The 12,664-nt window shown below is 42.2% G+C and overlaps 1 protein-coding gene across 4 annotated transcripts in view; it reads right to left on the bottom strand.

Moving 5' to 3' along the window:
• KCNH1 (potassium voltage-gated channel subfamily H member 1) overlaps nucleotides 1–12,664 on the bottom strand; it is a 1,530,898-nt gene that overhangs the window by 761,191 nt on the left and 757,043 nt on the right. For all 4 annotated transcript variants that reach the window (XM_086927835.1, XM_086927836.1, XM_086927833.1 and 1 more), the window contains one exon: nucleotides 7,401–7,830. In XM_086927835.1, the coding sequence (XP_086783961.1) occupies nucleotides 7,401–7,830 (430 nt within the window). The remainder of the gene's footprint in view (nucleotides 1–7,400; nucleotides 7,831–12,664) is intronic.

Genomic DNA, 12,664 nt, shown 5'->3' with positions numbered 1-12,664 from the left:
GCGTAGACCCAGTCCTGTCAATTAAGTGCTGTTACTAAGCCCCGGAAAGCACTGGCACAAATTAAACACTGTAAACAACCCTAAGTCCTGCTGAACATAAGTAGCAAATGGCTGAAAGGGACTGTCCATAATTCCCTTTTCCATATGAGTATGTTGTGTATTCTGTTATGTATTGTGTAGTGTGTAATTCTATGAGCTCACACCTGACAGCTAAAAAATGTCTGTAGGTCAGGGGAAAAAAGTGCTCAGAAAGAGATATATGGATCACTTCACAACTGCCATGCGAACATCCTGCAAAAACAAGTATATGTATATAGGATAGGACTTGAATATCACTAATTTAATTGACTTTGAATTTTTCTTTCCTAATGCAATTTTAACTCATGTTACTGAGACCTTACATTTTCTCCACTTTATTTTCAAACATACACAAAAAGACTCCAAGAAGTCGGAATGAGCCTGCCTTGTACCATAAAGGGGCTGGCAAAGGAGCAACTCCAATCATGAAGTATGTCACCCAGATTAAGTGAGGAACCACATCCTTTTCGAGGGACACCTCCCACGTACAGCTTCTCTTCCATCATTGTAGGGGACACCCACCACAATGTCATTATGAGGAATTAAATAAAACCACAAAAGCACACACTCTTTAGGAGCTCTGACTGCAAGTCTTAAAAGATGTAGAGCCTTTCAGCCTTTATGGTATGTAACCAATGTCCTGTGGATTGTGGCCTTCTTTGGAACTCAAGCATTGCATGCCTTAAGTAGTTGCAAGTTGCACTGGTATATGTCATAGGTCAATCTATACTTAGCAGGTTCCACCATTTCAAGATGGCCACCAGGTGGAGGCATTTTGGATAGACAGGGAGAATATGATTTAATTGATCATGCATTGCCCAAAGGTGTCTTTGTGTTAGTCTTGACTCTTGAGGGTGTTGTTGCAGTGGCATGCACCTCTGAGCTGGTTTTCCTGCTCTGATAATGGACAACTTTCTCATGAAACTTTCTACTTTACTCATCAGTACATGACTCTTCTACATGTTTGCTCAGATTAGAGGGTGAGTGAGGGCCTGAGACTCACTGATCTGGACGGAGAGGGGGCTTATGCATGTAGAGAGAGCACCGAAGGCAGAGAGGGCTCCACATAAATTTAAAAAGACAATGAAAGTGGAATGTGTGTATGGACTGCTTTAAGTAGTTCACATATGCAAAATACTGAGGGCTGATACCAACACTGATAGACAACCCTGAAAGGTGATGCTGAAGGCCAGCTGAACAAAAGTAGCTATTGGCTAAAAGGGTCTAACGAAAAGTCCCTTTTCCATAAGTATATGTTTGTGGTCCGTTTTGTACTTTGTAGTGTGTAATGTGCGATGACAAGAGCTCTTGCTAGACACCAAAAGCTATCTGTAGGCTAGACCTAAGAAGGTGTTTAAACAGATATATGTATCGCTTGAAAATTGCCATGAAACAAAATCCTGTTTTTTGAGTACCCACAAGACAGCAGAATATTTCTATCTGCTTTACTTGTATTTTTTAACAGACCCAAGCAGATGTCACAAAAGAATTAGCAATGATTTAACATACTTCCTTATTTAAATGCAATTTCTCCCTTATATGACCCAATGTACAGCTACCAAGTTTCCAAGGTCCATACATCAGTCGTTGTTTCAATTCACGTTTCAGATTTGTGTTCTGGGCTTTGTAGTTCTGGTTTAAATGGGTACTAAAAACCCAAAAGTCACAGAATGAAATGGAAAAAAACTACATTGAAGCACGCACATATAGAAAAGAAGTCATGGCTGCAAGTTGGACTCAATTAATTGCTACTCCCTGACCATCGTTCCATGCACACATCAGCAACAGGTCTGACATGTTTAAAGAATTCAGTTATAGATCCTTCGGGCTTCACACAATGCTGAGTGCATGACAACTGTGGGATGAAGTGCCTTCTCAATGAATTTGGTTAGACTGCATATTAGATGGCACTCCGCCATCTCAAGCTTCATAGCTTGTGTTATTGTACAAATCTACAAATGATGAAAAAAGAGTTGTAAGAAGATAAATATAGGAGTTTGACAGGGCTCCACTTTTTTGTAGCAAGGGTCCTGTCTTTGTCGTGTTCCCTCGACATCTAATGTTTCCTCACTTTCTGTTTGTCCTCTGCCTGTCGGATACAATTTCAAACTGCTCCAGTGCTGCTTACGTTCTAATTCAGAGGGGATATGACCTAGCCATTCAAGCTGTTTCGTTCCTCTTGAGCCGGTGCCAGAGTGATGAAGATATGGTTGATCTTATTGTGTGTTGACTTAGATGCGCTAAAACAACGGATTGGAATGTGTCCCAAAATAACCAGTGGCAAAGAATAATTGAAGCATACCACCCATTGCATTTTGTTCCATCTTGGAAATCAGCCACTGCGCCCCCCCCCCCCCTTATATCTCTTAAATCACCAACCAAAATCTAGAAAGTAGGATACCTTCTCAAATGTTCAAGTTCGGTGTACAGAGGGTACAGCAATGCGTTGGGGGTATCAAAAAATTGAATGTGGAGCTATCACAAACTATACAACTTGTAGACGATGCCTTTTGCAGACTGGACTGGAGCAGATCAGTGAATAGCAAATTTTCCTTCCTTCCTCGTCCAATATGGGGGAGGGCTCTGATCAGCAAAGTCATTTAGATATGGAGTCCATATTCAAATGAATCAAAGTTGCTGCTATAACCAGGCAAGATGCAGGACTGCTTTAATTCATCTCAGCCACTGGTAATTACACAGGCTGCATCCCAGTCCTTTGTTATTTGCCACACCATCCACCTCAGTTTGGCAAGAGATCCTCAAAGATTGAAAAGGTGTTAATAAACTAAGTGGGGACCAATAGCTGGATGACTTGGAAAACAGCAAAAGAGAGAGAATGCTTTAAATCGAGGGGGTCATTTTAATTGCTGAATGGTTTTGTGTAAATAATGTTTTAATACACTATACAAATATAAACTATATAAGAAAATACTTGAAAACAATTAAAATATAACTTGTGGTTCCAATTCACATATTTCTTCCCACAGGATAATGACGGACAGTTTTATGGCATGTTTTAATGGAAGCGATCAGGGAATGCTGCAAAACTGCTTCAGAGTTCATACATCACTGCTTTGTGTAATTGTCAACGTAAGAAATTAGCTCTGTGTTGTTAAGAATTAAAGGGCCCTGGGTGCTGTTGCATTTTGCATTGTGGTGATGTACCAGGGCAATTACCCCAGAGATTGCATTGGGAATGCTGTCTAACATGAGTGATCTGCCACGTGCCTAGGAATGGATCACTATAATGGGATTTCTAACACATGCGGAATTAGAGAAAACAAGGAAAGTTGTAGATTGGTTTTGCTTTGCGAGGCTGCTCTTGCGCTTTTCTAGGTTCATTTTCCATGTCAGCCCCATGTCCCAGTTAAGGAGAAAAGGGGAGGGTCTGAAATTGCAACAAACAAAAGGTAGACTCAATCTGGCCTGAAAATAGCCCTGCTAAAATGAGTTTTGAATATTTACTTAAAGATATGGCATGCAAATGTACATCTTTGGGGGCAGATTTATCAATCTTTCATGGAACACAGTGCAGCAAGCTGCCTTGCTGCACCGCGTGCAAGGGCACTGTATTTAACATCATACGGCACATTCCTGTCCTTTCCTAGCGTTGGCACACTGTTGACTATCTAGTGCCCACGCAGAAACCCTTGTGTCAAGGGGCAGAGGGACACCTTCAAGCCCAAAAACAATCCTGAGAGGCATTTTTGCCTTTCTCTATGTGCTGCAGAATGGAGCGCACTTAGAAAGAGGAAAACATGAGGCGAAATAAAGATATTTCTCCTTGTTACGCATTCCCTGGGGAGGCGTAGCATTTTTCCATTCCCAGGTCTACCAGTAAAATGGTAAATCTAGGAATGCTCCAGTATCCATGGGTGGATGTGTGGGAACACCCAAGCTCCATCCATGGAACGCCTCCCTGAGGCAGAGTAAACCAAGGCAGAGAGTTGTGCTGCCTTGTGTTACTCCAGAATTATCAAGTCATGCAGGGCCTCACAAGGTGGCCTTTCGTGCCTTGATAAATCTCACTCAATTTTTGTGACTATGTCACTCTAGGTGGAAAAAGAGACAGAAGAAAATCCTGTCACAACGGAAAAGCCCTCCATACCCAACCAGTCAATGGATTTGGAATGTTGAGCGTTACAGACCATAATAGATGCCTCTTTTAGGATCTAATGAGCTTAGTCTTATGCGTTCATCCCAGAAGGTAATCCAGTCCGCTTCTCTGACTTCTTCTGCCAGCTTTTTTAGGTCTGGCATTTTATCGTTTGCCAGACCTTTTGTGATTAATATAAAAATACATTTTAGGAAACAATACTGAGAGGAGTGCTTTTGCTCCATGCAAGCGTGGATTCCTTTCCTTGACTATAGATTTTGATTGGGAAGGATCTGGGGGCTTCCTCTCAAAAAGAGTGCTTGTATTGTACCTTTTGCATTGTGTGAAAGCTTATGCTCAAAACAGCAGGACTAAGTTGGTTATAGTGACAAATTTGTTGAGTTACGACAAAGGCAGTAGGCTTGACTTATTTATCATGAAAAGCATACATGAAAGCCTAATGACTTTTAAGCGTCCATAGTTAATAAAGTGTATCAAAGCCTGCAGACAGGTATTTTGGTACTAGGAACTACAGATCAATGTACTAGGAATGGATTTCGCTGTTGGTTTTCCCCCTCTGTCAAAACTTGTGGACAGAAGGTCTGCAATTTAATATTCCTTATAAGTCCTCTTAGGAGGTGTGAATATTGTTTTGCCGACTGCAACTTTGTGCATATTCGTAAATGTCATACAGTATGCCTGAAGTCGTTATGATGACAAATCAATGATAAAGGCTACAGGCCTAATTGGCTCATTGGGAAATGTTATGTTGGAAGCCACAAGTTTATTATGAAAAGGTGCCACCAAGTCAGTAAGCCTGACCATCTTTTTTTTTTAAAGCTAAATGGCCTTGAGGGTGAATTATCATTAGACTTTGTCAAAGACTTTAGATGGATTTTTTGTTAGATAAAATCTCACAGAATACCATATTGGGCAAGAGTTTTGGTTTTATTTACCATCTTTAACAAACACTTGGAATTGAAGATGTGCAGTTTGATGGTCGTTCTTAGGTTTGTTTCAGAGCAGTATAGATTGTTTCACAGCTGTTATTTGGCACATAATTTCAGTTTTGCGACTGTGCGCATACTTATGTGGAGTACACATGGCCTCATTTGGTTACAGTGCCAAGCCAATGATGAAGACTACAGGCTTGATTGGTTAATTGGAAAAGGTAATGTCAGATAACACAGGTCAGATCTCTTTATTATGTAAAGTTATGACAAATGTGGAAGGTTTGACTTACTTGTTGTGAAATGCACCTATTGAAGCCGAAAGGTGCTTGAGGTTGGATTGTTATTCCACTGTGTTGAAGGCAGGAGAGTGATATTTTGTTACATGGAATGTTACAGAATAATTTAGTAAGTAATACATCTGGTATTGGTTACCCCCTCGAATAAACGCTGAGGGTAAAAGATAAACATTCTAATAATCCTTGTTGGAACTTCCTAAGTGTTTGACAACAGTTGTTCTTTGATCATTTGTAATTTTGATGACTGTTTGCTTGCTGCCTGCCTTGAGGGAAAGCTTATGCTTTCTCTATTAGGCCTGAGAAACAGGTCTATTTCATATTCACCACATGACTGGCGGGGACTTTCCATTCCAATATGGCCACTAAGCTTCTCTGTTTTCCCTTTTCCTCTTTCTTCACTTAAAGATTGATATGTCCATTCCCACTAGACTGAAGTAAGCAGTTGTCATGGAGGAATATTCTCACAGTGGTACTGGAAGTACATAACCGGCGCACCGCTATCCGTTCAGTTCTCTCATGCCACAGCACTCCTCTGCCCCTTGTGTCCATCTCTCTAATACTCTCATTCACCCAACATCTCCTTCTCATCTTTCACTGTAGACTGCAAAGAGACAAGAGCAGTGCAGCGTTATGTGACTCCACCCTCTGCTGAGAAAGCAGCAGGTAAGAGCGTCGGCCTAGCCAGTTAATCTTAGCTGGGTCTTCCGATCACTGCTTCACACTGCTTATGAAGGTGATAACAATGTTGTTTCCCTCAATTCTTCAACACGGCCCAGTGTCTCATCTTTAGTGGGCCTTATGATCAGCAGCATGGTTCACATCAGACACTCTGAGCTGTTGTATGATTGTGAAAAGCGGCAACCTGTCCAAGATTTCTCTCATGAGGCTGCAATTTTCCTTCAAGCCTCACCTCTGTATATTTCCTTCACAGTGGCCACCATCTGAGAAGGAAGTTCTGGTGCCTGCAACAAAGGTATGGGATCTTGGGATCTGTTCCAATTTTAGGCTCATTTGCACTTCAAGAGAATCAATTGGCAAAGATTGTCAACTACTATCTGGGCCATCTTTCCTCACTATGTCATCACTTTGCACAAGATGCTGCACCTTGCAGGGCCATTGCATCTCATTGTGAATGATATAAACATAGCTGCAAATGTAAGAAGGTTATGACCTGTAGCACCTCACTGCCATGCCAGTACAGGGCCCAGGCACAGCCCATGCAGTTTATATCCACCCCCTGCATTGTGCCCAACTACTGAAGGAGTAAGATCCAGTCAGCTCTGCTAATGCTTCACAATCCTGATCAGCATCATCTCTTACCAGTCCAATAAAGCTCTGCCAATGCATTTCAATCCTGCCATTTCCACTCCCTACTTCTCCTGTTTGTAGATCCCATCCAGTATTTCGAATATACTTCAATGCAAGCCGGCAGCACTGCTTGTGTACAACTGAGGGCCCTATAGAACTCTTTAAATGCACATTAGCCTGACTGTTTAAGGATATACATCAATTTATAACAGTTTACATTGTATACTACTGATGAAAGTCTTACATTGTTCAACCAAGAGATTGTTATTCTTTTCCTTCCACTGCCATTTCCTATCATTTTTTTTATGCCTCCTTCTCCCAACCAGGGATCTTTTTGTACATTAAGCTGACGCCGCCTGTGCCAGAGACCTGCCTCTTCTTTTAACCAAGAGTCTAAACGACAAACAGCAGGACCAATCATGGAGGTTTTCTTGGCCATACCACCCTTACAATGAGGCTGCGTCACATATCCATTCATGTTTTCAGTATCATTTGTAGTAAGGATGTCATTAGAGCTACTAAGGAACTAGGAAAGGTTCTCATCAGGAATATCTGCATCAACATTACTGAATCCATACAAAATTTGCTCATAACTTTCTTGCAATTAGAATACATGTTATGATTGAGATTCATTTCTGTTCTTATCAGTGCAATAAAAAGACTACTTACATCCAATCATCATCATGGCCGCAGCAAATATCTTTTCTCCGTCTGTCGTTGGAGCAATGTTGCCAAACCCAACGCTGGTGAGACAGGTCATTGTGAAGTACAAGGAGGATATGTACACGGAATCCTTGCTCGGTCCGCCTTCCCATTTTCCTGACCCAGAAGCATTGAACCGATATGGAGAGCCGATGGATTCCCCCAGCTGACAGAGCCAGCTCTCATTCCTTATGGTATTGGTGTCTTCATTGATGACCTCATAGTCTCCGATGCTGTACCAGATGCAAGCCAGCCAATGAGCTGCCAGGCCAAACACACACACCAGCAGGACCAGAACTGCAGCGCCGTATTCGATGTAATGATCCAGCTTCCTTGCAACGCGTCCCAGGCGAAGAAGTCTCACCACTTTGAGGGAGCTGAACAAGCTGCTGATTCCCTAGAAGAACAGTCAGGAGTGAAAGTTTAGGATTCAGTACACGCAGACTTCCTTCATTGCCAATGTCCAAAATATTGGACGTTGTGGTTAAAACTAACCTGCCGACACACACATTTCAAATTTGTAATCTTTCTAAAATTTAGAGTCACATTCTGGGGCATCATTCACTGCATGCAAATGTGTAAGACGTTTTTATGTTTGTCATGTATATACAGGGTATAAGGCGCAGAAATACAAATACATGTTCTTAGAGCTGTAACTTGTGGCACAATGTTGTAGGTGCCTCACAGCTGAATAACCAAACCCATAGCTCTAAATACTCTTGTGTAGTCCGTCCAGTGTAATAAGTTAAGAAACAAGCATTTGCAATGAAATAGGTCTCCCAATTACGCAAGTTTGAGTTATTGGCATTGTAAATAACAATGCCTTTTGTTTATGCTTTGCTTTTTAAAACTTAAATAAAAGGCATTGTCATTTGCAACGCTAATAAGCTCAAATTCGCATAAATGCGAGACCTATTGCATTGCAAATCTATTGTAAATCATTGTGCCCAATTTATTCTCAAGCCCATTTCTGTCAAGGTATTTTCCTCAAGTATTTACTTACCAACTGTAGCAGCTCTTCCAGTTCGAAATACTACATAATTAAAATAAATAAAAGTACTCCCAGTATTTCTGCAATATGGGTGGGCGGCCAGAGCTTTGTGTGGTTTGAAGTATTCTGTCTAGGCTTAGGAAAGAGATGCTCAGTGTCGTGCATGCCCTACAGAGACTGCCCTGATGTCAGTCGCAGATGATCTACACATGTACCAGGATAGGGGCCACTCCGTTATCCTGGTGCTGTTGGATCTGCCTGCGGCATTTGATACCGTGTCACATTCCATCCTGACTGCCAGGCTAGCTAACATCGGCCTGAAGCACGAAGCTCTGGCATGGTTGAGGAGTTTCCTAACAAACCGCACCCAGCAAGTAACAATAGGTACGTATCGGTCAGAGGAAGTTGAAATCTCCAAGGGGGTGCCACAGGGCTCATGCTTGAGCCCCACGCTCTTTAACATCTATGTGGCACCCCTGGCAAACATCATGAGAACTTATGGATTCATCCCGGTATCCTACCCGGATGACACTCAACTCCTCTTTCCCTTTAAGATCTTTACCCCTGAGTTTAGGAACTCCTTCTCTCAGGGCATGAAAGCAGTGGCACACTGGATGTCTTTCAACTACTTGCAATGCAACGTTGGAAAGACAGAAGTCATGATGTTTGGTGAAGCAAAACTACTGTGGACTCCGGACTGGTGGCCACAAGATCTGGGACCAGTACCCGAGCCCAAACAAATAGTCAAGAATCTGGGAGTTCGATTAGATCAAGAACTCACTCTCAAACAACATGGCAACCAGGTGGTGGGAGCCTGCTTCCATGTAATTGGCATGTTGCGTAAAATCTTCCCCCTACTACCGGATGCAACTAGGAGAACGTTGGTACAGGCTCTAGTCCTGAGTCGAATAGACTATTGTAATGGCCTGCTCCTGTCCGCTAACGAGGGAGTCACGACAAGACTCCAGGTGGTTCAGAACACGACTGCTCGCCTGGTTCTGAACGCCCCTCCTCCTACGCCTTCCAAACCACTGCTGACAAAACTATATTGGTTATCTGTCAAACAGAGGGCCAAGTTCAAAGTATGCTGCACGATACACAAAAGCCTTAACGGGTTGGGTCCAGCATACCTGACTACCAAATTTGTCCCCTACATACCCTTCCGGACACTTAGGTCGAGCGAACAAGGCCTTCTTTGTGTACCTAGAGCAAAAAAAGCCAGACATGGAACCAAAGCGCTATCTGTAGCAGGACCCTCCCTTTGGAATAGTCTCCCAAAATCTCTTAGGCTATGTGCAGAACACTTCCCCTTTAGAAAAATGTTGAAAACCTTCTTATTCCAACACTAGAATGGCTGCTAAACTAGTTCTTCCCCAAAACATATGTTGTAGATGCCTAAAGGTGCGGAGATACTCCTCCGGGAGTCGAAGCCAGCGCGGTACAAACCTGCAAATAAATAAAATAAATACAGTACGTCACCCTTAAGCTATGCACAACGAGGAGCATAGTGTCGTGTCAGACGTCACAAATGGGGTGGAGCACTAGCATATGTGTCAGTAGCAGGGATGCCTGGCAGTGAAGTTGTGCTCAGAGTTAGTGCAACGGTAAGTCCAGGGCCACTGGAATTATGTGATTATGCAGACGCAGAAATGTTTATATAATTATACATTTGCCACGTAATCCATGATCTACTGCATGATATGCAGATTTTAACAAAAACTGGTTTCGAGCTCAAAGGTTCAAAAGTTATTAAACAATTTGCGACTGGTGTTGCTGCACAGTGGAGGATCCTTTGTAAAGGGTGACTGGTCATAATTCTGTAACTTATGCCTGTGTTTGGGTGTTAAAGTGATACTAATGAGTTGTAACTAATGCCCAGACAGTGTTAACACATTTAGAATGTCAAAATAATCAAGTGATACTTTCTCAAAATGTGCTGCATAATTTGCCTTTGCTTTCCACATACCTTATCCAGGCCTCCTGCATAATTTGGGCCTCTCCTGTTGCATAATTCCAGTGGCCCTGACTAAGGCCACTTAAAATAGCTGCCGTACGGCCTGCAAAAACAAATGACCTCAAAAGGGGGCATATAACAATAGTATTCTCAATAGCCTTTGTTAGGGAAAAATGAGCACTCAAACTGGAAATTTTAATTTTGCATAGGGCTCCACAGATCTGTGCTCCGTGTTTGTTTGTGCTGCTTGTTTGTAGATGTCATAAATACGATGCCTGCTGCCTAAAATATGAGGCAGATTAAGGGACCATGCGCTACTTCTACAACACTGTAGTGTAGTTCCTAGTTTCCCACTAGGCCCTGCGCATTGGAATAACATAAACAGTAGTATCGACGTGGAACTGGCTATATTCCAGGCCTCCACTGACTATGCTAAACTTAATTGGGTTGTGTTACCAACTAGCTCAGAGGTCACTGGAAACTTTCTTCTCTGCATAGGAAGTGATCAGCTTCCTTGGCACAGACAAGAAGGGATTCAGTTTTCCAACAACCGTGCAACATGACAACTTTGCTCCTCAGATCAAGAGTCGATCTCTAGGGTCGTGTGAAACAATAGACATAGATTTCACTCAGTCAGTCTAGTGCAGTTTACTTTCACAATATGTAGAGAATAGAGAGACGGGCGTTTATCAATAAAGGGTTAACATTTATTGAACAGTCTTTCTTCTCGTACAAGAGAAATGTATTGCCACAATTGCAATAACTGTTATTATAAAAAGTACGTACAGTAAGATAAGAATTGCGAAATAGAACTGTAAAAGCATTGATATGGTTTCTTAGCCATACAATGGTTTAAAAGTAATAAAACATATATACAGTCATATATACATTAGGCTAACATACTCAACTGGTGCTTCTAACTAAGCCTACCCCAGTGTGCCTGACCTAAGCCTAACACGTGAGAAGGGGAGTAAGTAAGTAGCTTAAGTTAAGTTGGTTTTGCCAAGGTTTGTTTCAAGAATTCTCTTCTAAGGGTTTAGTCAACACCATACCTCTGAATAGAATGATGGAGGATTGGTATCTCCTTCAGGGGTCTCTCTCGATATCCCAGTCACCCGCGAGGGTAAACCGGAAGCGCCGGGACTGGATTTCTCTGCACGAGAAATGCAGCGGCTTCTCTCAGCGCGTCGAGGAAGGAGGGGGGACAGCGTCCGCGGGCAGCTGGAATCTGCTGGATGTCTTCGCAGGGGGACGACTGCACGGCTCCTCAAGCGTACTGAACCACAGTTCGCGCTGTAGCGGCGATAATGGTAATCAGCAGCTTCACCACCACAGGATAGCAGGCTGCAGCGACAGAGTGCTAGTTTTTACCAACACTGGTCATGCAGGCAGCTGGCATCAGCAACAGGCAACGCTCATTGCTTAAGGCAACGTTGGTAATATTTATACCTGACAGGTGCCGGGTTTGACGCAAGTTTGCTGGACATAAGACGTCAATTAAAGATGTCACTAGGAAGTGATAGTTATCAGTTGCTCATTAGAGTTCCATTACTAATCAAAACATAGCAAGCGGGGATTTCCAGGTTTGCTAAGTTTTTATCTTGTTGAAGAACTCGGAGTGTTATCTAGGAATATCAGATAGTGACTGCTGCTCTGTCATTGCACTAATTGGTCGCAAAGGAAGTAGCAGAGAGTCATGCTGGAATGTGGCTCTGTGGCTCTGCTCGTGTGAGGCCAGAGATGACTTTTCAGAAAATCGCACTTGAACGGTTATGCCAATATAGGGAATAAAGGGCTTTATAGCCGAATAGGGGCATAAGGTCACAGTATCGATCAGGAACCTAGATAAATACATGACACCCACTCCACGAATTCATGTCCATCAAAATTACTAAAACTAAGCAATTAGATGCATGTGTAACATTGTGTAACATAGCCCACCCCAAAATACATAAATGCATTCGAAATAGGCGTACTTGTAATACATGGAATTTAGGTACTGTACGTTTTTTTTTAAAGCATAGTAATCATTCAAAAATTAATGCATATAAAATCACTGAACGATTATGCAAAAAGATTTACACATGAATTTACACATGAAGTATCTCTGACAGAAGAAATGCGAGATAAATCATCACATAAAAATGCATTGTAATAACATGTGTGCTAGAGGCTGGTGTAATGTTGTTATGTCTCTAGAAGTGTTTAGAAATAGAAGTGTGAAGCTTCTGTTCTCTAAGAATAGTTTTTACGTTAAGCAAAGAATTGTTCGTGCCAAAAAGAAAA

This window comes from Lissotriton vulgaris, chromosome 6, assembly GCF_964263255.1.
Source record: "Lissotriton vulgaris chromosome 6, aLisVul1.2, whole genome shotgun sequence".
Classification (NCBI taxonomy): Eukaryota; Metazoa; Chordata; class Amphibia; order Caudata; family Salamandridae; genus Lissotriton; species Lissotriton vulgaris.
The sequence above is the reverse complement of the archived record's forward strand: the minus strand, read 5'-3'. Positions and strand labels throughout refer to the sequence as shown.